Source organism: Desmodus rotundus, chromosome 6 (genome assembly GCF_022682495.2).
Source record: "Desmodus rotundus isolate HL8 chromosome 6, HLdesRot8A.1, whole genome shotgun sequence".
Classification (NCBI taxonomy): Eukaryota; Metazoa; Chordata; class Mammalia; order Chiroptera; family Phyllostomidae; genus Desmodus; species Desmodus rotundus.
The window spans coordinates 22,145,613-22,173,402 of NC_071392.1; the positions used below are offsets into that span (position 1 = coordinate 22,145,613).

General features: G+C 37.2%; 1 protein-coding gene across 3 annotated transcripts in view; it reads left to right on the forward strand.

Annotated features, from left to right (window-relative positions):
- The first annotated feature begins 6,959 nt into the window (after positions 1 to 6,959).
- ETV1 (ETS variant transcription factor 1) overlaps positions 6,960 to 27,790 on the forward strand; it is an 89,118-nt gene continuing 68,287 nt past the window's right edge. Inside the window, exons 1-5 of one of the 3 annotated variants that reach the window (XM_053926666.2) lie at positions 6,960 to 7,384; positions 7,788 to 7,946; positions 8,731 to 8,818; positions 10,177 to 10,224; positions 19,220 to 19,273. In XM_053926666.2, coding sequence (XP_053782641.1) covers positions 7,902 to 7,946; positions 8,731 to 8,818; positions 10,177 to 10,224; positions 19,220 to 19,273 — 235 coding nt within the window. In that variant the 5' untranslated portion in view covers positions 6,960 to 7,384; positions 7,788 to 7,901. Of the gene's footprint in view, positions 7,385 to 7,787; positions 7,947 to 8,730; positions 8,819 to 10,176; positions 10,225 to 10,438; positions 10,750 to 19,219; positions 19,274 to 27,790 lie in introns of those variants that run through there. The other 2 variants (XM_053926667.2, XM_053926668.2) reach the window with 2 other exon arrangements.

Sequence of the window (27,790 nt, forward strand, 5' to 3'; positions counted from 1 at the left end):
ACTATGCTGGGCATTTTTTTTAAGCTTTATGTATTTATTTTTTCTATTTTATTTTTTATTAAATTTATTGGGGTGACATTGATCAATAAGATTATATGGGTTTCAAGTGTAGATTTCTATTATACATGATTTGTATATTGTATTGTGTGCCCACCAGCCAAATTCAAATCATCTTCTGTCACTCTATATTTGGCCTACTTTCCCCTAGTGACTTTTTGAACTCAGTAAGGAAATATTAATATGCAAGAAAAGTTGGCTGATTTTGTCAGGCATCAAGTCAGCTGACCGCCAGTGACCAGGAAGAGGAGTCTTATGTGTCAGTCCCCTGCCTGAGCCGTGTTAACTATTGGTGACCAGGAACTGACTCCCACCTAGCTGGAAAGATAGAAATTGTTTCGGTCATGGTCAGGAAGTCAAGCTGATTGTTTCTAGGTGTTAAGGACAGTTCTAAAAGTCATCCAGAAGGTCATAGAGAAAAGTTTATGGCACAAGCCAATAGAGACTGACTCAGAGAGGAGAGATCTATTGCCATATGTTAGAGAAAAGCTGTAGGGGCCGGAAAGCTGACTTTTATGGAGTACCAACTCTGCCTTAGCACATTTATGCCTCAAGCAAGTTTGAAAAAAAAATTTCATTTCCATTATGCAGACGTAGAAACTGAGACTCATTGAGATGAAGTAATTGGACCATATTGGAGCCAGCATTCAAATCCATGACTATATGATGCCAAATCCTCTTTCCCCTAAACTCTTTTTTTTCCCTATGAGTGAGTTCAGCACAACCATTGACTATCAATAAGAAAATCAGGGAATTTATTTCATAAGAAATTTCAAAGGCATCTACTACAAAACCTTCATTCTATAAATTTTTAAAAAGGACATATTGGTAGTAGCTATGATTCTGGATTACATACTTCAAATATTTTTGCTCTTGGTTATATAAATATCACATCTTTAGCAATCATAAAGAATGTTTTCCTGTGTCAAAAAAATAGAAACAAATCTACCTATATGAGAAATATATTTAGCTCCGTGCAACTTTTAATTTTGTTTTTGACAATTTTAAGAGCAAACTTTTACCTTAAAGCCATTTGTATTTGGGTAATCAGCCCTTCTCAGGTGTCCAGTAAAATTTTTGTTTTCTGAACAGTCATTGCCTACAGCAATACTCAGTCAATATCAGAATTTGTTTGTATTTGTAGAGCAAGGCAGTTCAGGGGTATGCTGTCAGTTCACTGATTCACTCACCCTACAACAAGCTTTGAACAGTTTCAATAAGCCAGTGCCTAAGAGCGTTGTTAATGAAGGTTCTAAGGAGTGTATCCAATGAAGGACAATAACAAACACCGAGACAGAATTTAGAGCTATGGAAATATGCCAGCTTATAGAACCTACAAGAAGGAGTTCTCCCAGTTCTACTTTAGGGTTCAGAACTGGGGAAAACAAACTGTTTCCAGGAAGACCCCCCCCCCCCAGAGGAGCTACTTTGGGAAGCCAGCTTGAAAGTAATATTCCTCCCAATGTCTGATACACTTGAAAGGTTAACTTTATTGTTAGTGATTTAGATCATTCTAAATCAAGTTGTGTCCCAGGAGAATAAAATTGTATTTCTAAAATGTACTTTTAGAATCGCTTTTTGCCTTTAGCACTAATGTGTCTTTTACTTTTAAGGAAAGAACAGCAACCACACCTCCTACTGCAGTCTAGAAAACTACAAGAGTAGAGAATGGTGAACTCTGCTGATGTTTTACTGTTTATTTTAAAGTTACCAATGATGTGCCTTCAAATCTAAATAAATGCAAGGTCCTCTTTCTAAAGGAAAGTAAACGATTTATGTTTTGTTCCTTGAAAATATCAGCAGTTCTTACAAAACTAACTTCAATGTAAACTACTAATTTATCCCTTTATGGATTAAAAAATATGACTGTGATACTTGCATGTTGTAACACATCATTCCAAGTACTACAAGAAAAATGTAATTATCTTTTACTTCACATCTGCAATCAGACCTACTAAAAGGACATTTAATTAATAATTTAAAATGGGTATATACCATTTTTGGTGATAAAAATTAATATTTATAGGTAAATAGTATTTATAAAAAGAAAAAATATATAGGTATATATTATACATCTTCAGTGGGGGTAAGATTGCTCCAAGTATTGGAAACTGGTTCTTGGAGAGACAGATGTTAGATATTACAATGATTTGTGGCCCTCCAAAGAATTACAGGACATAAACAGACATATATGATATGTGTGGTATTAAAATTTCTGAGAGGAGGGTATTTATGAATAAAATGTGTCCAGAAAGTCTCGTTAGGGGCAATAGTGAAAAAGTGTTGAGAAACACTCACATATATGTACCTGTACAGATATCTGTATATGTGTATATATACATGCACCTTTACGTACACTATTTTTTGTTTTGAACAAGAACAGAACATGTGATACTCTATTCTGTCTCTTGCATTTTTCATTTAACATGCTATATCTCATGTCAGTTAGGGTGACACGAGCAAAAGCTTGCAGGGGTCAGGTGGGTAACATAAACAAGAAAAACAGAGATTGGGGAAGAGTGTAGACTGCGGCAAAATCGAGAGCCCATCTGTGCTCCTTCACAAGAGGCAGCAGAACTCAGCTTCAGGTGACAGTTGCCATGTGGGAATTTGGGTCCAGTGTCATCATATTCTCTGATTTCACAAGCAATACTGGAAATCTGTATTTTAAATGTTGACTATAAATTCCTCATAAGGTCAACATTATGTGGGGCCTACGGAACATGTCTGCATTAAGAAAACTTGCAGGCCTCATTTTGGACTTCTGGTAGAATTCCAGCCCAGGTTTTCTCAAAAAAGAGTCAGAGACTAACTACAACAAAATTCCCTGTAACAGAATTTCCATGTGATGTGCTTTCTGGGTCCTCGCTCAAGGGATCCACCCAGGAACCTGAATTTTTAACAAGGAGTATCTTACGTAATCTCAAGTTTGCAAACTAAGGACAGCCTACTTTTTAATAGTTACATTACCGTAATTAAATTCCAAAGTATAAATCATCAGATATTGTTAAAACCATTCCTTTATTGGTAAATATTGAGTTGTTTTCAAAATTTTCTCTATAAATAGTACTTATTTAATTAATGTCCTGATGCACATTGCTTTTATTTTTGTAGGATGGATTTCCCAAATCAGGATTATTGGGTCTCATTTTAGATATTGTACATTGCAGGGTCTATTAGATATTGTAAACTTACTTGGAAAGGTTGCAGAAAGTCCCAATCTAACTAACAAGCCGAATAATAAGTATGTAAGTGCTGGGCATTAAAAAATGTTTTTCCAACTTGATAGGATTAAAACGTTCTTTATTTTTTAAAATATGTATTGTCTTGACTTCTAGTTCAGCTCAGGATATTTTTTATGACCTGTTTGCATTTCCTCTACTTGGGGAGTGTGTGGATGTCCCCCAGTCTAGGATGGCAGGGCTGAGAGTAGAAGCAGACACCAAGCTGTTGTCAGTTTCCTTGTTACCAGTACCTTTGGCCTAAGCTCCACCTTCCTCTCAAATCCCTGCTTCACTTCCTTCAGGGAACCCATTAAAACCATTAATTATTTTTTACCATTCTGGCTGGACTCTAAGTTTTCCTTTGGAAATATATTCACCTGTCATTTCCTTTGCTCATTGGCTATTTAATAGTCTACCTTTTCCTTATCTATTTGGTGTAGTTCAGTGCCAACTAGGCCATAAACAATTTGCTTTATATAATATTTTTAAAAAAAACAGACTATGAAAGTCACTATTTTACTTAATAATTAATCCAATTTGAACAAATTTTATAATCTTATAAACCATTTAAAACAAGCAATGCTATTTTAGTTTTTTCCCTTTTATTCTGCTTTTAGAAATATGCTTTATGTAACAACATGCATTTTCAATATAATGCTATAATAAATTAACTGCAGAAAAGCCACTAACGAACATTATCTTACTTTATTAAAGAACAGCAAAGGAACTATAAAGATTTAAATAGCTTTACATGCAGGTTAAAAACTTTCCAAACTCAGAAATGGATTTTTTTTGGGGGGGGGGTGGCTTTCTCTCAAGAGCTCTTATTTCAAAGCCCAAATGGGATTTCAAAATACAAGTAAATAAATGTCAAAGCCTCTGGACCTCTGCTCTACCACTCTATGCCTGAAATCCTGCCAAAATGAAATTTTCCATTCAAGAAGGAATGACATTTACTAAGCTGATTTTTTAAAGACTCACTTTCAATAGTAGTGGAAACTGCGCAACTTTTGACGTCCCTCTCTGTGGATAGAACGGCCTCCTCTGTAGACATTTTTCACGATGTCAACATTTTCTAAAAAAAATAATTTTCAGCCCATCCAATGTGTTCAGCCAGTAGGTCTATTGGTTTTTCTCAGTGCAAGCATAGAAGATAAACAGCAACCAAACTACCAGCCAGTGTCTCATTAAGTGTGGCCACAAAAAGGACAGAGAACCGGCAGAAGGTGGGGGAGAGGGAGGGGCTCGATCCAAGAGTCCCCTTGTTAGACGGATACTTTTATCTCAAAATTTAATGCTCTTTTAACACAACTGCGCTGTAGAGACTGGCTGTCTGCTTACTCATAGAACACCATTATCTGTTACTGTTAAGATCAAATGGTTAAAGGCTGAGTTCATTTAAACTTAAAGGATCCAAAGGCGAATATGGAGCCCCTGCAATAGGTAGTAAAATTGGAGGATTAGTGGGCCTCTGCTGCTTGGCCAGTCCACCGCTAGTGGGGAGGACTTCTCTGAGGGGAACTCTGTGTGAGTGTGGATTTGGGAATTGAAAACTGAAACTGTCAGCCCGCGAACGTGCGCTCTTCCTAAAAGAAACTTTGCAAAGTTAACAAGGACCTGTGGGATGAATCAAAGGTAGAAATGAGAATTACAGAACGTTAAGTGGGAAAAATAGAAATTCATCTACAGTGGAACTGTTTGCACTTCCAAAACCAATGACGTGAAGCATGAAGCAAAAGTTACTAGTTTGTTCTTAAGGCTTTCTCCCCACTCTCTTTAATTCTCTTGCAGTTTTTCTCGTGTGCAGTGCACCCTGGAATTATCCCCCTGAGAGCTTTTCTTTAATTTCTAGCCCTCCCGCCCTCCAAATTGTTGCTCCCAGACCTAAGGCTCCTTTTTTCATCTTCTAGTATTCTGGGACAGGAGACAGAGAAGGCTGCAAGGCAGAAAAAAGTTTTGTGGTTTGGGAAACTTGGGCCTTTTTTGGTGTCATTTCCCCTGCCCCGCCACGCCCCCAAACACGTGACCAAGAGAGGCCGGAATTTTGTGAATGGAGCTGGAAGGTGGCTGCAGGGGCGGAAGAGGCTCCGCCCCTTTCCCTAAAGCCGCCCCAATCTCCTAGCGGAGCGCTGCAGGGTCAGCAATAAACAACAATGGGCTGGGCACGTACGGTACGTTATTGGCTGCGGACGAGAACCTCCCGGGTGGGGAAGGGGGGCGGAGTCGGAGGGGCGGCTAAGATGAAGCTCCGCCCCTTCCTGGTTACCCTGGATACCTGTCAGGCTCCAGCCCCTGAGAAGGTCTTTGGAAACTGTTGCTCAGATTACAGAGGCTGAGCTATCCCCGGAGTGCTGGGCGGCAGGACACCCTTGCTATTGGCTCTCCGCCTGGCTGCACCCTCAGAAAGTACCCGAAAGCCTCACTGCCCCAGCCTCGAGGCCCCGGCTGCGCCCGGAAGCCCTCTCTGGCTGAGGTTAAAGTGCAGTTCCCGCTCAAAGTGCGCGTAGGCGCGCATTAGCACCGGCTACTCTGATTTTACTAGTTTCAGGGAATGCTCGGTGTATGCCCTTGCTCTCCGTAATTATTACTGGGCGTTTCTCCAGTAATAAGTGTTTCTAAAATTTATGTAAAACTTTTGTTGTTTTTTTTTACATAGATCTTTCTTCTGGTTCCTGTAGAGTCTCGCTCACACTCCATTTTAATGTGTCTCCGTACCCTTCCATTTCAGGAAGGAAAGTTTCAAATAGAAATTGAGAACTGAAGCATGTTTCCCAATAGGCAGAACAGCTGCCGGAGACATGTCTTGGTCTGGGATCATAAGTGAATGTCAGCACTATTGAGTTCCTGGTCCCATCCCCGCGGCCTCCCGTGCCCTGTTGGGCTGCGGCTTCTCAAGTTCTGCAGCTCCGAGCCCCAGGGAGGGTGGGGGCAAGTGGCAACAGAGTTGCTGCCCTCACTTTTTAACGTCCCAGTCGTAGTCCTTGAAACCCGAGCCCCCTCACCGCTCGCCCCCCAACTCCGGGCAGTGGCTGCGTAAAAGCAGGGGAGGAAGTGAAAGCAGAAAGTACAGTAAGTGACACCCTCCGTCTCCGTGTATACACAACAAAAGCTCAGGAAATGTGCGCGTCCTTAGGATATCTGAGCCACCCCATCCCCTGCCTGCTCCGCCCCACCTCCACGGAGGACTGGAAGCGCCTTATCCCAGTGCACACTTGGGGGAAATTTGATTATTATACTTTTCTTTACCTAGACTGCGCCGTAGTCCTCCCAGTGCTCCCTCCCAACACAACCCTTCCTAACATGCAATTCCTCCTCTTTCCCCCGGTGCTTTCCCACGGATTCTTTATTTCACTGTCCCATGAATGATTTGGATCTTGTATTACTCGAGGAAGGCCATTAAAAACTGTTTTGGTAAACCATAATGATGGTTGGTGTGTGTTAAATAAAAAAAACGGCAAAAGAACTTGGGCCAAAAACTTAGTAGGAGCGAAGCTATGGTTAGGTGGGCTCCTTATCAGGTTAAAAGTGGGAGGTGGGGGTGGGGGGAGGCTGGCGTTCTTGAGGGGGGGAGGAGGCGGGGGAGTGAGGAAGCACGGGCTTAGATCGCCCTTCAGAGTATATACCTGAACCGAACAAAAGTGCTTTAGGAAATCAGCCCAAGAATGGACCAAAGACACCAGTAAGGAGAACTGGCGACTCAGTACACAGGGATGGATTCAGTGTCCCCGGGCATCTGAACAATAAGCAGCGGATTAGGAAGGCAGTCGGTTTCCTCCGTGGCGTTTCCAAGCTTTGGACCCTGCGCCAACCCGCCGATCACCAGCCTGGGCAGAGGGGCGCGGGAGATCCTGCAGAAGGGGCAGCAATCTGCCTGATTGACAGCCCGAAATCTGATCTTGTGAAAGAGACGCGGAGCCAATGGGAGGCAGCGATCCATCAGTTTGGATTGGAGGCCCCTGGAGGAGAAGTAGAGGAAAAACCACCGAATTGAGCTCTGTCAGAGGCGCTTTCGGCTTCCAAGGGGGAAGTGCTGGGCAATAATTAATGTTTTTATTAAATTTGGAGGGAATTTTTTGCAGCAGTTCGCCTAGCGTGGCCTTCAGGTGGGTCTTTCCAACAACTTTTTATGTCTCTCCAGATAATTGCATGGTTGTGGGTTGCAAAAACTATCCTTATGAAAGAGGTGTCTCCGTCTCTAGTCCCGTTAGGTGCAAAGCAAGTCTCGTTGATCGCCATTGCTAGTTTTGCACACGTTTGCGAATCAGAGCTGCCCGGGATACACCGACCTCGCAGGGAAACATCGAGAGTGTAAATAAATACATAGCCTCTAGTTCAGATTTTTGCTACTGCCGAAAATATGTAAATTGTGAACTCTCTGGGCTTTCTTTGGATCCAGGTGAAGGAGGCGGTGTAAGGGAGGGTTATTTTTGTGAATGGGACAGTCGGTGGGTAATTAGCTATGCAAATTAAAGAGCTTCATTCATGATTTTTTTTTTTTTTTTTTAGCCTAAAAGCCATCTTGTTCCCCTCTAGGTTGATAGAAGTCCAGATCCCGAGGAAATCTCCAGCTAAATGCTCAAAATATAAAACACTGAGCTGAGATTTGCGAAGAGCAGCAGAATGGATGGATTTTATGACCAGCAAGTGCCTTACATGGTCACCAATGTGAGTGATCAGTTCGAGAGTTGCTGTTTATAAACTTGACTGGGGGCGGGGGTGGATAAGGGAGGAGGTAAGGGGGTTGGGATTGCAGATACTTTATCTGCTTTGTTGCCACTGTAGGGCGACTCTGCTTCTAGAAGCTCAGTCTTCAAAATGAGCTTACCTTTCAGTGATTTGGATAAGGCACAGTTTTGTTTTTAAGACCCCCTTTTCTGATTAAAGGGCCCAAGATGAGTGGAAGAGGAGATGGAGGGCAGCAGCAGCTGCTGCACTCAAAGTTTTTGGCTGGGTTTGTCTGCCACATTGAAAAGAATGAAGTTGAGACAAATGCTGACACTTTTTGTTTACATGGGGTGTTTTTGTTCCCCCCCCCCTCATTTTCTCTTATATGTTTCATTTTACCACTCTTCTCTGCTTTTTTATTTTTTTGAGTGGGGAGTATCAGAATAAAATTCATTGTATTTTAACCTAGCTTTGATCCAGCCTAAAATCGACTTGAAGTGTAATTGCTTAATGTTGTTTTGACGCTGAGATACCATGAATATATGACTAATAAATAGTATGCTAGGATCGGCGCTGGGAAGCAACACTTCCTGGCTGTTGAATTCTCAGCATAAGCTTTCACTGTGAAATGAATGCAGAAAGTGAATTATTAGAATTGATACTATGGACTTTAATGTTTCTGTTTAGAGAGAGGATCCTATAGATGTATGTATGCATGTATTTTTTTGTGTGTGACTTTTGAGGTTTACATTCTTTTTAAAGGATTTTATCTTTCCCTTTGTAGAATCAGCGTGGGAGAAATTGTAACGACAGACCAACAAATGTCAGGAAAAGAAAATTCATTAACAGAGATCTGGCTCATGATTCAGAAGGTGAGGTTTGATTTTGGGCTGAATCCCCCCTCTTTATATTCCCCACTTTCATAAGGAACAGGAGCACTTCAATCTTAGCTTAAAAATAATAAACACTCAAATTTCTGTATTTAACTAAGACTTTTACTTGGAACAACTAACATAATGTGACAGTTTGCACTGGAGGATATTTTATGGCCCTGTCACAAAACTAATGAAAGAAGGAAGTAAAAAGTTAACAGTGACATCCTTCTTTTATGTTTAATACCCTCTTCCACATGGCATATAGCTGATCCAATACACTAAGGTGATAATTTTAAAATATCCAACACAGTGGGACAAACTAAGCAACTATGTATACTGCTAAAACAATGTAAATGATTATTTAATTTCCCATCCCCTTTACACAAAATCCACATACAGTTACCAAACTTTTCATGGATGATTTTGATGACTCCATGGTGAGGCCATAATACTGTTTTATAGGTCTTAAAGTGTTCACTGAATTAGAATTAAGGCCTAATTAATCATTTTAATACTTATTTGGAAAATTAGGTTACCAATTCTTTTTATGAACTGTTGGTAGGAAGTCAATACATTATAAATTATGCCAGCCGAAGCATTAATAATAAACTTAAGATACTTAGATTTAATCATCAAAGTTCAGCTGGCCATTTAGAGGAGGTATATTAAATTCCGAAACTTCCTCAAATCCTCATAATTATACAACACCTCCCTCCCTCCCCACTATGACAGAATACAAATATTGGGACTTGATAATAGACAGGTGCCAGGGAATTATCTACCTTTGATTTTTATAAACCTATTAATGTAGAAATTTTCCTCTAAAAACTTGTATTTAAAAGTTGTTCCTTTTATCTCTGTGGCATTGAACCTAAAAATATATATTACTTTGAGAATTATACCATTTGTTGTTATATCTTTTATATAAAGTTCAGAAGATATAAATAAAGTGTTTTTCAGTCTTTCTAATCTTTTTCCTACTAGTTTACAAGAGTTGAATATACTTAAGAAAGCTTTCTATAGCCATACCTTTACCTAAGCTTTTTTTGAATATTAGAGCACGTGTGTTATTTGCTGTCCCTGAGCTTATTTTTTAAGCTATTTGTTTAAAAAGAGGGGGAAAGAGACATGACTTTATTATTTAGTTTACTGAAAGAATTTCTTAAAGAAGTATTGCTAAATAACCATCAAAATGAGCAAGATTGTTGAAATATGTTATGAATTCTGCTTTCTATTTATATTGATTGCCTCCCCAAATAAAATTGATATCTGCCAAATCTTATGACAAACATTTCCATTGAATGAAACCTAAAGGTTTGCAAATGTTTTCTTTATGTCTTTTACTTGTTTTTTAGAACTCTTTCAAGATCTGAGTCAATTACAGGAAACATGGCTTGCAGAAGGTAAGGCAAAAAAGAAAAAAAGCTTTAAAAGGAGGGGGAAAAGCAACTCTAGAAGGGGGAGGAAAAGTCCTGAACTTGCTGTCTTAATGTTCAGCCCAATTAATTGAGCTCTAAAAGAGCCACCTCATGTGTCATGCATACATTAGAGCCTCTGATGAGTTTGTCTTTGGGGAATCTGGGGCTGCACTACCCAGTGTCATCACAAATTACCAGGAGAAATTGCTTCCAGCTCACAATCACATCTGCTTTTGGCAAGAACTAATGCACCAAGACTTCAAGTTCTAAGCCTCTGTTCAGATTTTAATTGCAATTGATCAGGTTTATATTATTGTACCTCGAGAGACCTCCTAGAGCCAGAACTCGGCTAGCTGTTTCCTTTAGTGCAGTGCATATCATTATTTGGTGTTCTGGTGGAGGACTTTTCTGATGGCAGAAATTAGTTTCTCTGGGTTCATCAGGACGGGATGCTTCAAGATTTAAGTGCAAGTGTCTTCTTTCCACCTTGTTCACAACACAGAACGATAGGTGTGTATCCATTACTTAGGAAATCTATGGCTTTAAAATAAATATTTGGGGGCTTTGAGGAATTTTTAAATGTTTTCTATTTGTTACTGTTATGTGATGTTTGTTGAAATTGACTTTTGCTATGATGTTACTTTTATTAGGATTCAGTTAATATAGCAAGGAGACATTTAAAGCCATTCCTTTTATTTTTGATTGCTTTTTTATAAAAATGTGTGTTGCAATTCATTGTACCTTTTATTGTGTAAACTTTATTTAATAGGAACAATGAAATATTGCTTCAGTAGAGCTTTATACAACTTGAGAAATGTCAAATGTTGGGGGACTTTTGTTGGTGTTCACAATTTGAATTTTTTCTTTTAGATTTGTCCTAATAAATGTGAAATATTTATTTTATCCTATGATATGTTTGATGGAAAACAAAGAAAATTATAGATATTTTAGCATTAAGTATAATTGTCTTTTTTTCTGCCTTTACATTATATGGGAAACATGCAGGTTTTGGAACAAATTTTTAAGACAGTTAAAAGAGGAGAGAGGTTCTCTTTAAATGGAAGCCAAGTGTTGCTGTTGTAATTTGGGGCTGGCTGCCGTGTTTTATCAGTGGTGTTGCTTGCAGTTGATCAAGTTGCTGTTAGCATGTAAAATAAGTTTCTTTGTTTTGCTGATATTCTAGTTCCCCAAAGAGCTTTTGCAATCTTTTTTTAAATCTTTTAAGTAAATTGGCTTTCCTAGTAGCCCTTCCAAAAGGGTGATTGTGTTTGTATGTTAATGAAAGGTAAGTATTAATAAAAATTTCAGTTATATTTAAAGGTCATTTTGCTTGTCTCTGTTAATGAAATGTATTGCAGTAGATTACTTATTATTGCAACATAAGCCATATATTTCAACGTAACTGTTTCAAGAAAAAAATTGCACAGAGGTTCTTGTATTAACTTTTTTCTTTCAGTTTGCAAAGTTGAAGGTTGTGAGACCATTACATGTATGAGGGAATTTATTTGCTTGTCCAAAATAACTTAAAATATCCACTTTAATTGTTCTGGAAGATTGGTTTGTTGTTTAAGATGCTTAAGTCTAATTGATTCCAAGTCAGTGCACTTGCTGGCAGATTTCGCATGTGCATAACAACTCTGTTCCTGGAATTTTAAAATGTGGAATCTGTGACAGACTCTTAACATTTTATAATCGATTTCAGTGCAGTGTTTCTTTTTTACTTTCAACTTCTTTTGTTTCTTGGTCACTCAGATAAGTAATTTGAATAATTTATCTGAGTTTATCTTTTCAAGCTGCACTGATTATTCTTAGTCATAATTATTCACATACCTGTAAATCAAATCTGAAGATTTGCTTCATGTTTATCAAATAAACGTAGAAGATGACTTATATTTGGAGGAACATGGACTTTGACTTAGAAAAGAATTCATAAGGTTAAGAAGTTCAGAAATCAATAGTCGGACTGATGTATGGAATACCAAGGTGGGCTACTGTTTATAAATTATGGATACCATTTCATTTCAGAATAATTTTTACATCTTTCAAAATAGTTTACATTAATTTATCCTATTAATAGCGAGGCGAGGCTTTTAAAATTTAAAAAAATAATTTACTGTCAGTAGACTGCATATTTATTTTTATTTTTAGCACTTATATATAATTATATTTGCTTTAGCATTTTAACTACTTAACATCTTGAATAATAGTAACTATGAAGAGATCTCAAAGTTACACTAGTTTATTCGTAGCAGCAATTGTCCATTTACATCCTTATGGGCATCCAGAAATTAAAACACTGCCAAATAGGCTGATAGGAACCGTTTACATATTTCTTTTCATAAGACTTTGTAGCCAAGAAACTGACCATGGAATTTTAAAGTATCTTGACCCTTTTAAAAAAGATCATTGGCAGTTAACCAAGTTTTTCCCCTAAGTTAGAGTCCCACTGGGAAATTAAACAGGTCCAAAAATCTTCCTGGACCTAGGGGTCAAGTTAGTTGTCCTGTGTCATATGAAAATCATGTTTAAAAAATTATCAAAGTCTCTACATACTTGGGAGATACATATCCTAGCATGTTTGTTTTCCTACAAGAATTTTATAAATTAGACCCAAAGTGCAACATATGGACTAGTCATAGGTAAATTATTATTGAGTAAGAAATGTGTTTTATGTCTAAGGGAAATTGGGATAAGGCAGGATGGGTGGGGTTGGAACCAGTTTTTCAATTCACTAAAGTTATCTCTAAAAATAGAATTTCATTCTCTCAAAAAGTTTATTTCCAGAGATGAAAAATATGTTTGTGAAGACTGTAACTTTATATTAGCATCACTTTCCAAGTACTAACACTGTGGTCTAAATATTTTAACATATATACCACAGTTTAAAATAATCACATTTCATTCTGAAATAAATGGAATAGGTAATGTTTTCAGTGACACAGTAGTAGATTAAAACATAGAGTATGCCTATTTCAAATTTTTCTCTATCTACTTCACATTGTAACTGTAACTATGTACAATTCTTTATTGATTCTTTGTCTTTTGAATTAGATTGCTACTGACAGAGGCAATTTCAATTATTTGATCCCATGAAATAATGAGTTCAAATATCAATCCTATCAATATCCTAGTGACGTCTTGGTCTTAACAACCTGTTTTCAAGAGTGCTTCAGCGAACGGTGCCCCAGAAATTCATAGTTAAAATGGACCCTTATGTGGGAGTGGGGGGGACAGAAAGAGAAGGATGTAAAACTGAGTTTTAAAAGGATTGCATTTTTCTGAACTTTGTTATTTAAGCTTACCTACCAATACAACTGAAAGAGAAATATGAAATTTCATGCGTGTGTAATGAAAATACATAACAACTTTTGAACATTATTTTTGCTGTTGGTCTAGATGTTCTTGAGATTCCCCTTTATCAGTAATATTCAGGAGAAACGTCAACAGGGATCTGATGCCGTCAGGATAAAATGATTTTCAATGGTGGTGTAAGTCAAGTTTCATGGTGCCACCATACTTGAGTCAAAGCTTTATCTCCAGGAACAAGCTTTCTACACCAAAGGTCCTTACCTCATGCAAATAAGACTGTATTTTTCTTTTGTTTTATGTGACCTTTAAATGATAAACAAGTTGAGTTAAACATAGAGATATATCTACTTTTAAAAGTAGGAATTCACTTCATTTCAGTGACTGATACTATTCATATTCAAAGTCATTTATAATGAAGTTTCTTAAATAAGAGGTTATACATATAGTCACCCAATAATATTCGGCAGTCATAATGTACTCATTTTTGTTTTTCAAAAATTATACTGTAACTTTTTTAAAAACATAAATTGGATGTACTCCTGAATGTTTTTGTTTTGTTTTGTTTTCATGTGATGCAGTTAGAAATAAAAGCTTTAAAGATGACATTATTTTTATCTGGTTTACATAAAAATGGACTTGAGAATTTAAGCATTAAATTACAGAAGCCTACACTATTTCTTAGAATTAAGCAAGAGTCTTTTTTTCTTTTTAGTGGGGGCTACTACCCTTCTTTGCGTTATATCAGGAAATACTCTAAAACGTGAAAGAATCTTGTTTGTACTTGATTAAAGTATAGCAGGTAGGGTAATGTATTTCATTTCTCAATATTCATTGGACATATATAAAAACCTTTCATCTGGGCTCTCCTTGCAAAATAGAAATTGGGTTTTTTTTACGAATAGAATTTGGATTTGCTGTAGCATATAGCTTTTCCAGAGGGCCGTAATAAGTGTTTATGAAATAATGCTAAGCTTTCCTAATTCACTTACTGACAATGTATAATTTCTTGGAATTTATAATATAACTTCATTCCATTTGACCTGTGTATAAATTTGTAATTAAGGTCGTCATCATCATCATCAGACCTCAGTAGCACTAGAGAAAATATTTGACTGGAAACAACAGCTCTCATCTACCCTTAAGTTTTTAAGTCACTACAGGTCAGTTTAGAGTTAGGAATTGAAGCTAGTTTGAGACTAAAGACAACTAAAACTGTTTTCTTTCTTTTCAAACATATGTAGAATGTCTTTATCAAGTACTAAAGATGTTTTTGTCATTGGACAAGAGTCCCCTTTATCTGTTTAAATACATTTATAATTATGCATTAATTAATGCTTATACATTGGTACAAGCATTCTAATGTTAAAATTGGATGTGGTATAAAAGCAGGCTTAGAGGCCTCATGATATTATTCCATGGCCTGAAGCTTCATTTTAGCATTTAACAAAATACTACTGTTCGAAGGTTGATTTGCTTGTTTTACTTTTACTTAAAATCTAAGCAACTTCAGACAAAGCTGTTTTTAACCCTTTGTTCAAAGTGAAAAGCTACAAAGTCAGCCGTAATCTGTTATAATCTTAGGATAGAGAAATTCGGAATAACAGGCAAAAAAAAAAAAGAAATTTTTTAATGGTTTTTCTCTTTCCTTCCGTCCTTTCCTCTTTTTTCTTTGCCTCTTTCCTCCCTTTTTGGTTTTGTACATTTAAGTTTCTGTGACAAGTTACCCTATGAAGTAGGATGGGTTAACTATAATAAATAGGTGGATTTCATTTTATAAACTTGTCATTTCTTCAAATGTATACCTTAACGGGTCTACACTCTATTTGAGATAGAGCAATAAAATTATGTTTATATTGCAAGTTCAAGTTGACTTGCTTTAGCTCTCTAGAAGGGTGTGACATGAAAAGATTGTGGTTGGGCCACATGGCTCATGCTGGACTGTGTTTTTGTGAATGGAGGCAGGACTCCAGTTCTGCCTGCTCGTCTGGAGGAATTGCTGAGGAGATCAGCTGTCTCATTCACGGGCAGAAAGAATGACTCATACATCTTCCGCCTTGTTTGGCTCCAGGTCATTGTTACAGTGGATAGAACTGGTTTTAATTAAATATTAACCCCTTTTATACTTGACATTTGTTTCATTTGTAGTTTTTCCACCTTCCCCCCCTCCTCGCTTTAAGAGAAAACCCAACAGGCGCCTTGTGTGTTTAAAAAAAAAAAAAAAGCTATGTTTTTCCTTGCCTGCAGCCAACCTATTTAAATGCTCAACTTCTCTTAAGTAATGATTATTATATTATTTAAAGGCAAACAATTTAAAAATTGCCCACCCCCCCTTCTCAGGGAGTGTTAAGAAAGTATATTAAAATTAAAACATGAGAGTTAGTAATTCTGTGACATCTGGGTCACGATTACAATTTTCTTAAGTTTCTTTATCATGATATGTGTTACTATGTAGTAAAGAGAGAGAGCGAGACCAACTTTGGATAATAATCTCGGTAAAGCAAATAGCTGAGAGTGCAGATGCTCCTTTTAAAGCCGAAGTCCTGAGACTTGATGGCAACTTGTCTATTAATGTGCAATGATCTGATAGAGCTGCTCCAGCTATTACCAATAAAATCTACATGCTTAATCTTCTTGAAAGCCTTTTATTGGTCTTTTGGTATATACTTCCCCCCCTTCTCCTTTCTTACTCTTCCTTTTCCTCTTTAATTACGGAGTGTGGGGAAGCATCTTCATCCTTCAAAGGTAGATTATTCCGAGCATAGTTTATAACAGATAGCTGTTGGAAAAAAAAATTTTTTTAGGTTGGCCTTTATTGTTAATTTTCCTCTTTGGAGTTGGTCTGACTTGTCACAAATTTTTAGGCAGCTATAGTTTGCTGCTTCACCAAATTCCTGTGAATTGAGGGGGAAAACAGAAATGTATGCTACGAGTGTGGCAATACTTTGTCATTTTTTCCTTGTTCAGATCCAACTTGTGTTTTTTGTTAGCTGCTTTCCTTTTACTCTCAACTTTAAATTAGAGGTAGACTTAAGTCTTTGTCTATTTAAGTAGCATGCTGCTTCATTTGGTCTATTCAGTTTCTGAAGATTAGCTTCTGTGAAAAATGTGAGTCATATGTTTTTGGTTAAAATTTTGTAATATGTTCAAGCATAAGTGTGAAGTATTTATTCAGTATGTTAAAGAGTTAGAACAGAAATAGCAATTTTTATTCTTTTTACAAATTGCTAGTATGCAGCTATTTTCTGTATATTTGTGAGGTATAACTTTCTAGTTTCTTCTGCTCCTAAAGTTTTTCTTTGCATACGTATCCCAACACAGACCACACAGCCATCTGAGAATCTTATGCCTTTCTTGAAGTGACACATGACGTGGGGGTGCAATTCTGTCTTATAGTAAGGGAAAAAAATCTGGCCTTTAGGACATTCATACTAGCGCATTTAGTTACAAATACACTTTTGTTACTCAGCAGCTATTTTAAACTATTCCTGTAAAGAGATATTACATTTTTATTAGGTTCTTGTAAATGTTGGCTTTTTAAAAGCATACTAATTGCTATGGCTGATAATTTTTGCATCTCAATAGTTATATCTGTTTAGCTGTTAATTTAGAAGGAAAACCAAAACATGTGGATATAATGGAAAAAATATGTAGGATTTGATTCTGTCTACCTGCTGTTATGTATTAAATAGACATTAAACACATTTTTTATAATTTTTGGTGTGGAGGCTTATTTTAAAGGGTACTCGTCCAGTTATAATTTATGAGTCTGAGAAAACTCAAGCTTACTACAGTGCAAGAACAATGTTTATAGCTAAAAGAATGCTAACGTACACATTTTACCTATTATATTTTTCCATGTCCAATATTACTCATTAGAAGTAAAGATATTAAACTTGCATTGTAATGATTGAAGTAGTTTTGTGTGTGTGTGTGAAATGGGAAAAAATGGGTATCTGGCATTGCCTGATACTTTATTTAGACTATTTTATTTAATCCTCACAAAAAATCTCTGTTATCACTATTAAACTGATGAATAAGTGGAGTTCAAAGAGGTTAAATAATGTTGCACAGCTTACATAGCTAGCAAGTAATAGAATTATGATTTAAAGTTTGTATGACTTTAGTTAGTTAGGTGTCAGATATTAGTAGAATACAAAGAGAAAACACTTCTTCAAATATAGGCGAAAGAAACCGGCATCAGTTATCATTTGGAAAAAGTTCTTAATTTGTTTGGTTTCATTTTGTGGTAGAGGATGGGGTTTGTCTTTAATAAGCTTAAATATTGGTGTACAGAAGAAACTTGTTAGAAAATGGATGTCAGATTGCATAGATTTTGATAATAGTCAAGATTATCATTGGTTTTGTTCTAAATAGTATAACATGAATTTTATTTAGCCAAATTATGTTTTTTTAAATATATTAAATAAGCTGATAAAAGAACCTTTACTTAGCTGTATGTTATAATCTTTTTTATTAGAATTTTTAAATACAGAATTTTTTAACATAGACTTTTCTTAACTCATTGAATTACCAACCCAAAACATTTTCAACAGAGATGGATTATTTTAATAAGCATTCCCCCATACAGAAAGACTCTTTTTAAGAAATTAATTGACACTTGTTTGAATATGACTTGATTGGATAAAAGTTTTTAGTATTCGATAATATTAGTAAAGTAATACCAACTAATCATATCACAGCTAAAATTAATTAGGAAAGTAACCTAACTTCTTTTTTATGTAGTTTGTATGTGTGCGAGTGTGCACATCTGTGTGCATGTGAAAACTTGTTTTTGTCACATTCTGTCAGTTTGGAACAGGGTATTTTGATGTCTAAATCAACCATCATGAAAATATTGTAGAAGTGAAAAAGTTTACTTGTGTTTTGATTGCTGCTGAATGCGTAGTCTTAGCTATTTAGTAATTTCTTCCCTTGCTAAAAATAGGGACGTTGTTTGATATTAGGGCTGATGAAATGGTGATTTCCTTTTGTTAATGCTAAATAGTCACCAGGAAAATATTTTGCATGAATGAATGGAGTTTATTTGTCTTGTTCTGATCATGGTCAATGAACTTTTTAACATTTTATACTATATGACCAAAATCAATGACAATAATTTGAGAAACTTTGTTGCTTATTTTGGCTAGATTTAGGGCAGACATTTTTAATTATGGTAGTCTAATTTGCAGTAGATGGAACATACCACAATCAGGCATTTCTATAAAGCAGAGGGCTGTGTGTGATAGCTGCACATTACATGAAAGAATGAATGTGGTTACTTTAAACGGGCTGCTTAAGCACTTGCGGTGGGTGAACTGGAATACCTTTTACTCCCAAAATACACCTTTTACTTGCAAAAAGAAACACTGCAGCTAATAGAAATTCTATAGCTTCTGATATTTGGCATGTGTCTCTTCTGTGTGGCAGGTGAAATTCAGAGGGACTGCCGCCATTATATTTCTGACATATGTGTTTTCTAGTTGACATCAATGATCCCTTCTATTTCCCCTCCCAAGTATCGCTGTGAATGCCATTTTAAATAGGAGCTCACTGGCAGATAATAATAGGTTTGATCTCAGCCTAAAAAGATCTGACATCAAAGATCTTACTTTGATATTCTTTATGTCTTGGCAGTTTTCCTCTTAAATTTTAACTTTTTTTCTTCCTCCAGCTCAGGTACCTGACAATGATGAGCAGTTCGTGCCAGACTACCAGGCTGAAAGTTGTAAGTATGGTTTGACTCATCTCTTCAGTTTTCCTCTTTCTTTATTCCTTCTTTCATTCTTTCCCTTTTATCTGCTTCCACTTGCAATGCCTGTTCTTACATTATGCTGATGCCTTTTTAGCTTACAGTCACGAGGTGACTTTATTTGTCTCGTTCTGACATCAGCAGAATCCCTGTGTGATCTGAGCGGAGCTCCAAATAGGAGCTCAGGAAAACTGAGTTGATTAAAAGTGGTCCCCTTCCCTGAGTTCGGGCAACCCCCTTGGAGAAGAAGCAGGGGGAGATTGAAGAATGTGTAAGTGGTGACTTCCGGTTTTCCAGTGTGCTCACAAGGAGAAGTCTGCATGCTGATGGGAGGCAGTCAGTAGTCAAAATCTGTATGAGATGATTATTGTGTAGCTTATAAAAATTGTAGGCCAAACATTCATTGGCCTATTGTATTTTTATTTATTTATTTATTTTTTTGTAGTCATGAACTTTTACCCGCTTTGATTTAATTTTTAGCCTCCTTTTCTGTCCCTGGTTGCCTTAACAGAAATGGAAGCCAGCTTGGCTTTTCCTAGGTGCCCCCCCCCTCAACCCGCCCCCGCAGTGCTGCGGGGCCTGTCAGACTGCTGAGGGTGATTCCTGGGCACTCAGTCTCCCTCCTGTAATTGCAGAGTGAGCATTTGGCCTGTGCAGACAGGGTTGCCTCGGGGTTTACTTCCCATATTTATGCTTTGCCTTTCTGGGAGCTGACTGCAGCTACTGACCTGAAGGTGCAAACAGTAAAGAAAAGGGAATAAATGCCATCTCGATGCTGAAACTGACCTAATACGCTGTTGCTCTGTTAGCACCGTTTAAAGCTCTAACTTGTTTCATTTGACATTTTCATAGCAGGTGGTATCAACAGCAGCAAAGCAGGCTTAATACCTTACAACTTATCAAGCCCATATTTTCACACCTGATATCATAAATCTAATACAAATACCTATGTTACTTCAAGGAACAGACGTTTGGAAGCATTGTTTTTAAGCTTTTGTGTTTGGCGTCTTCAGTTTCCCAGGTGTCAAGAGTTGTAAGAGTTTCTTCCAGATTCTCTCCCATGTTAAATGTTTTAGTTCTGCTTCATTAAAAAACTTTTTTTCCTATTGTGGTAAAATGTACGTAACAGAAAATTTGTCATTTTAACTGCTTTTAAGTGTGCATTTCAGTGGCACTCACACTGTTACGCAAATATCAACACTACCCATCTCTAGAACTTTCCCATGATTCCATACTGAAACTCTGTACTTACTAAAAAACCCCTCCTCACTCTCTCCCTGCTCCCAGCCGCTGGTAACTGCTGTTCTGTCAGCTTGGATTTTGATATGAGAATAGTGTTGCTTGATTTCTGAATATAATTATTAAATATTCAATTTCAAGAAACCTATACAGCAATGATTTAGGCCTTAATGAGAGGCTCTTAGAAACTCCCAGAAGGGTGATAGCTAAGGATGATGGCTAGGCGATGCCTCCCCTTCATTAAAGTGTGGGAAGGGAATGGTCACATTTCCAACATTTCCTTTCCTGTGGGGTTCTGATTTCTTTCTGAAAAGCTAAACCTGTCATCTGTGTGGGAGAAGTCATCCCATGAGTCATTTTACATCTGAAGAAATTGGTAATGATTCCAACACTTTACCAACTGCCAGGGTAGAATTACTACCTTAAGGTAGTTTATTTTTTAATCCTTTTCTTAATTGACCTCTTTTAGTTATTTACTTTTAATTTTTTTATTATTGACTTTAGCGAGGGAAAAGAAGAGAGAGGGAGAAGGGGAACATCGATTTGTTGTTCCGCTTATTTACACATTCACTGATTGATTTCTGTATGTGTTCTAATCGGGGATCGAACCCACAACTTTGGTGCTTCGGGATGACGCTTCAACCTATTGAGCTATCTGCCCAGGGCTGATTACCTCTGTTTAATTTTTTTCTTATTTTTCACTATTTCGTCTCCTTGAACTCTTTCTTCTTGGACACAGTGGTGTGATGTTTTTTTTTTTTCCTTTCTCTTTTTGCTCCTTTGATTCCTCCCTCTCACTCCACTCGTCTTCCTTACATTTTCTTTCCCAGGGTTCTGTCCCAAAACCTTTCTTCCTATTTTACACGTGTTATATCTGCACAATCCCATTGAACTTTCTATGACGATGGAAAATATGTATCCTTACCATTCGATACAGTAGCCACTGGTCACATTGGTCATTGAGCACATGAAATATGGCTAATGGGACTGAAGATAGGAATTTTTTAATTTGTTTAATCAGCCCTGGCTGATGTGGCTCAGTGGATTGAGCGCTGGCCTGCTAACCAAAAGGTCACAGGTTCGATTCCCAGTCAGGGCATATGCCTAGTATGTGGTGCGTGAGAGGCAACCATGCATTGATAATTTCTCTCCCTCTCTCCCTGCGTTCTTCTCCTCTCTCTAAAAATAAGTAAGTAAAATATCTAACAAATTGTTGAATCATTGTAGCTTTATATGGACACATGTGGCTACACAGAGCTGTAGTGCAGTGGCCAGTGCAGCAACGTGAAGCTATGTCTCCTGCTTTGTGATCTCTAGCCAGGTCTCCACTCTGCCCTGTCACTGGACACCATCCCTGATCGACCACTGAGGTCTTGTGCGATTAGAAAAATGCAGCACCCCAGTCCTCAGCTGAGGTCGGCATCAAACAGAGTTTGCACAGCAACCCCAGTTCTCAGGGTGCTGCTCCCCAGGCTGTGCACTCAGCAAGGCCAATCTTGAAATCATTATTTTTCCTGACCAACATTGCTCTTACTTCCGTTGGCTTTCTGAGTCGATGGCATCACCATCCAAGTTGAAAACCTTCAATTTATCCTCGGTCCTTCCAGTCATTTACCCTTACCCTTAAATTGCTTACCAAGTTGTCTACATTTCAACATTATCTTGGTTTCATGGCCTTACTCATCTCTATTCACTGCCTGAGTTCACACCCACATTCTGCCTTGATGGAACGTGTGAATCAGTCTTTCAGTAGGCGCCCCTGCCTTCAATTTTCCCTCTTCCAGTCCCCTCTCTGTGGAGGCATTAACACACAGCGTCTGACCTTGTTAATTTTCTCCTGAAACTTCTTTCAGGACAAAGTCCTAATTCTTGAGCTCCATAGAACATTGTTCTATAACTTAAGCAGGGACTACTGTTTCAGTTTTAACTCCTGCCATCTCTGCACCCTGTCTCTCCTCCTCCTCTGAGTACGAGCCCTTCTAACCTTTCAGTTCTCCAAACAGAACGAACTCTGTTATGTCTCTGCCTCTGCACATGTTCATGTTGCTTTAACAGCTTTTACTTTTGTTTTGCAGTCTGGTGAACCTCCTTCATCTCTTTCAAATCTTTCTTGACCTCTTATCATCCCGCAGAGTTAGACCCTATAACATCTTGTCTCTTATACAACACAACATCTTGTTGTGTTTATTATATTATAATACTCTAGGTACAGGTCTTTCTTTGATAAGCCTGGGAGCTTCTTGAAGATTAGGAACATGTCATATTCAGTATGCCTTGCATGTTCTAGAAGCACAATAAGTACAATTGCCTCATAATTACAATTAGCTTCTTAGTGCTTATTTCCTCCCAGGTATTTTCCCAGTCCTAATTCCCTTCTTAAGGTAGAAACAGAGGAACACACCTTAAAGTCATAGAGAGTCTCATTCTGGAAAAACATGCTAAAACTGTGAATGTTTAACCAAACATTTTCAGAATGCTGAGATTTTATTTTACTTCAATTAGTGAATATTTATAGGTTAACAAATACAGCTCTGGGACTTGTGACTAAAACACCTAAAAATAAAGGAAACATAGACAAAGGCACAAAGGAATCTAAAATAGTGTAATAAAAAGAAAGTGGAGGGGTGCTTTATTTCAAGTTTTTACTGACATAAAGAACTATTGTTCAGATGATGGTGACCAGCTTTCATTCCGGACGGAAAAGAGGGAAATGGTTTAAAAAGAGGAATAGGATATATGGACAAGAGTATACGGAGGATTTCTGGGTGGAGAAGGTTATCCAATATTGGAACTGGAAGCTTATATTGTCTCGTCAATGCTCTGTACAAATGTTTGATTCTCGTCTGTCCCGGAATGTTGAGTGGGGCGGAGGGATCCTACCTCTAGGAACAGAAACTCCATTCCCCTGTGTGGCCTGTCTATAAATTCTATGGGGCTATCTTTTCAAACATGAACAATTAGATTTTCTTACATACTTCAATCAAATAAAGTGCTTCTGTTTTTGCTTTTATTGCTGTAGCCCTTTGGTAAATGTAGGTTTAGGAGAATGAACTGCAAAATTCTGCTCAAGGCTGGGTTATAGAACATACATTTGACTGTAACATAGATAAATATATGTAGAAGAGTAGAGAATTGAGCATTTAGACATTATGAAATTTCAGTTGGGTACTCTCTAAAATATTCCCAAGAGTTTTTGTTTTTTAGTTTAAAAATACGAGAGTTGGAAATCTAGAGTCTAAGGGTGCCCACTATAGCTTGCTCACCGTTGAAAGCTGCTGACTTTAACAGCACATACAGACACCTAAAAACAAATGAAAACAAGCAAGCTCCTTATGGTATATGAATGAAGGCTAAGAGAAACAATTATGTAGCTCCAACAGATTTTTTCTTAACAAACAAATCTTTTCAGATAGCAGACACTCTTGCTGGAAAATAAGAATTGCTTTAAAATATGTTTTATTCCAGTGGAATTAGAATGATCTCTCTTCAGAAAAGAAAATTTTAAAAGTATTTAGGACATAGGTGAGCCTTATTTTTTCCAAAGTAGATACACATTTATATACAAACTGAATTTTTTATATACAAACTGTATTTTTCTAAATCTTGTGTTTGAATTTGAATACACCAACAAGCTTATATTTTACGTGATACACTTTAAATTTAGTTATATGACTATTCTTTTTAAATCTACAGCCTCTCATTTCTTCGTTACAAAGTTAGTTGTTACTATTTTTCTCACTAGTTTGTATCCATTTGTTTCTATTAGTTCCTTTGGGTATTTGCAGCGATTCACGGAATCATAGATGTGAACACATTTGCTTGGTGCAACGTCCCAGGACAATCCCAGGGCTATAGCCAGGGTTCTGGGATTCAAGGGAACTCCTTCACTTGAATAATGCCACCAAAGAAATAATAACCTTGACTCTGGTATATTTATGGAATTAAATATAAACACATTTGCAAATTTCTGTTTTTCACTATACTTGTAGTACATTCCGAGTGACCCATCTGAAAATAATCCAGACAAATCGATGTGCAGGGACTCAGCTGTTTAAAGCCACTATTATGTGGGTGACCCTTTGTTCAAATAAATAAATCATTGCTATGCTTCATTTGCTTAAGCGTTTTTTTACAGAATAGTACTTTGGGTCTCTCTCTTTTCTTTTTTTAATAGGGAGGTGGGAAAAATAGGTTACTGTTACAAATCTGCTCCTTGAAAAACTGAAATCAGACAGTTCTACGCAGACCCTGTCTGAATAATTTCTTTTATACTAACACGACTTGCCCCAGAGAGGAAAGTTCCGTTTATGGTTTGTGTTTCTTAATTTTCTGCCTTTCTACTAAACTACCTTCCTGTACTCTGTTCCTTTCCACACATATGAGAACTTTTATAAAAGTTTACTTTTCAATGCTAATTTTGAAACCTTTCTTGCCTGGTTCAATTTTTTAATATGACTGGCTTAAAAGACTTCATCTTTTATTTCTCTGATTGTTTATAACAGAAGGTGAGTACACATTCGAAGAGGAATTCTATTTCTGGGATTTGAAAACATGAATTCGTCGCTGTGTTTTGTTTCCTTTTTTAAAAAAAAAATTGAGGAATATTTAAACATGTCAATGTAGACAGACTCATCCGTTCCAGGATGAATTGTCTCCTGCCTTCCTCATCTCAGATAGTATGCCTGAGATTTAATCAATAGTCGGCTTTTGAAGGTTCTTTCCTTTTGTATGTTTTCTTTATTGTCGTTTGTGGTTTGTTTGTTGCTTTGGTTTTTGTCTTTTGCTTTTTCCTTTTTTACAGTTTAAAGCAATATATTCACGGAGTCAGAAGAAAACCCACAAATAAGATCATTCCCCACGCCACACAGTCCTATTCTGTAGACACAGCCACTTCCTTCCCTATTTAATTGTCCACATACCACATTATAAATGTTTTATTCTACTACAACTTCTTGATGAATCAGTTTTTAGATTTTGTCTGTTACCCTGTTCAGGTAGAGAAGAATTTTGGATAAGGCTTACTTATTTTCCTGTAAGTAATCAGCTGTGCAGTGGGACATGAGTCCTGTAATCGTGCTCACACTTGAGTGTGAACAGGAGCCGTTTGGGAAGCTCGTCCAGTGCAGCTTCATGCTGATCCCACTCCTGTGAGAGTTTAACTTTCTGGGTCGGGCACTGGGCCCTTGAGTGTCTAAGGAGCCACCAGACGATTCTGACGATGGCCTTCCATGGAACACAGGTTCAATATTTTGCCTAGCCTGCCCATTTTCTCATTTGTAGAATAAAGGCGGCAGTGTGTCTTTTCGTTTGCAGTTAAGTTGTATGATAGATGCTGTTATTCTCACACATGCACATTTCCTTATGCAATAGGGAGACTTTCTGAAATTTTTCTGTAAGTAATATATTGTCATTGTTATTTAAATATACCAGGGAATTAAAAATGAAGTTGATGTAGAAATAGTTGCTTAATGTTTGCCACCTTTGCGAGAGTGTCTTTTGTTGTCCAGTTCCAAAAACTATTTTCCTGCATGTCTTGTCTTAGCTGATGCTGTGAGAAAGTCGCTGCAGTGTTGCTCTCTGTCCACCTACAATCAGTTCGAGTTTGGAAGGACACCTACCTAGTAAATCGGGAGCCTTGCCAATGCTGGTTAGAATCAAGCCCCGGGGGCCCCACCCTGTTCCAGGTGCATCCAGTAGGGGTGTGGGGGCCTCAGTTTGCTCTTTCGTGGGTGGCACATGTCTGCCCAGACCTGTCACCGAGTCCAGAGGCCACCTTTTCGGCAAAACAAACATCCTAGTGTAGTGCTTAATTGTTTCACAAGCAACATATTTTTTAAATCAAAATAGAAAACCCCAGTGGGGGAAAAAAAACGACATCTTGCAAGAAATTTTGTTTTAGATCACCTCCCAGGAATCCATCAAGTTCAACAGAAGAAACGAAGTCTAACATGTACACCTTGGCCAATGTCCGTTAACCTTTATTTACTTCCGACAAGGAAGTAGTCTCCGAGGTCCAGGACACAGTATGATTTCCCGTGACACTTTCCACACAGGGGGAAAAAAAGGAAGATAACCTCTAAATATGGCGAATTCTTGCTCAAATTGAAAAATGGACTTTAGAAGAAACATAATGGGCAACTAGAAATTACTATAAATTATAACATACTTATAGCTAGAAAATGACATCAATTTTAATGATGTCTCTTCTTGTAGATCCTGTCCAAATTTTAGTTTTACTTGTTCATTCTTCCTCAGGCAGATAGTTCAGATGTAACGTTGAAGTGAAAACCAAAAAAAAAAAAAAAAAAAAAAAACCAAACCCCCAAAAAACTGCAAAACAAACTCCCTGCAAAACTAGAGTTTATAGTTCCATATATAGCTGAAAGCTAAAATTATATATATATTTCAACCTAAGTTTTTAGTTTTTTCTTTCCTACTTTATTTACCCTCTTTAATTTTCCCTTTGGCAAAACAAATTATCCTACAAATTGACTTCAGAAACATGGTCAAAGGGAATATGTCAACAAATACTTTCCACTCACCCTGCCTATAATTAGTAACAAATTATTTTGAGGAAAGTGATCTGTGCCACTTTGGTTGAACTTTACTCGGTATTAAATAAGAGTGTTGTTACACAGTAACTGGACGTAGTCTAATAGGCAAGCTGTACTTGTTGGAAAATTAGGTAAGGAATGGAGGTGGAAAATTATTTGCAGAACCAAATATTCTTTGTTGTGGTGTTGTTTTACTCCATGCACATACTCTTATGTACAGTGATGAATAAAAAAGCAAACACAACATTTGTTAGTTTTTGCAAATAAAGCCAAAGCAGTCATGAAAATAAGTACCTTTGGGGGCCACCGTTTCATAGAGTATGTAAATTTCATGAAATGAGATGTACAGAAGAAAATATCTGAACTGAACTGACTCTTTATTCATAATGATATGTTTAGTGTTTTTTTCTTACCAGTTTTTATCTCACTCTTTCCCCCACTTTTTTCTTTTATAACATTGAAAATGTACTTGACATGCACCATACATATTTGCTTCTGTCTGCTATTGAATTTTCTCCTAATGAGAGTTTGTGCTGTGCCTCCCTAAGTAAAAATGGATGGTTTGATGTGGTGGTTTTTAAAAATCTAATGAATTCTATACCTCGACATTTACTACGTGCATTTGACATTAGCTGACAGCAATGTTAACTCAAGAAATCAGTTAATTTATCAGAGATTAAAAGTCCTGTTGATACAATAT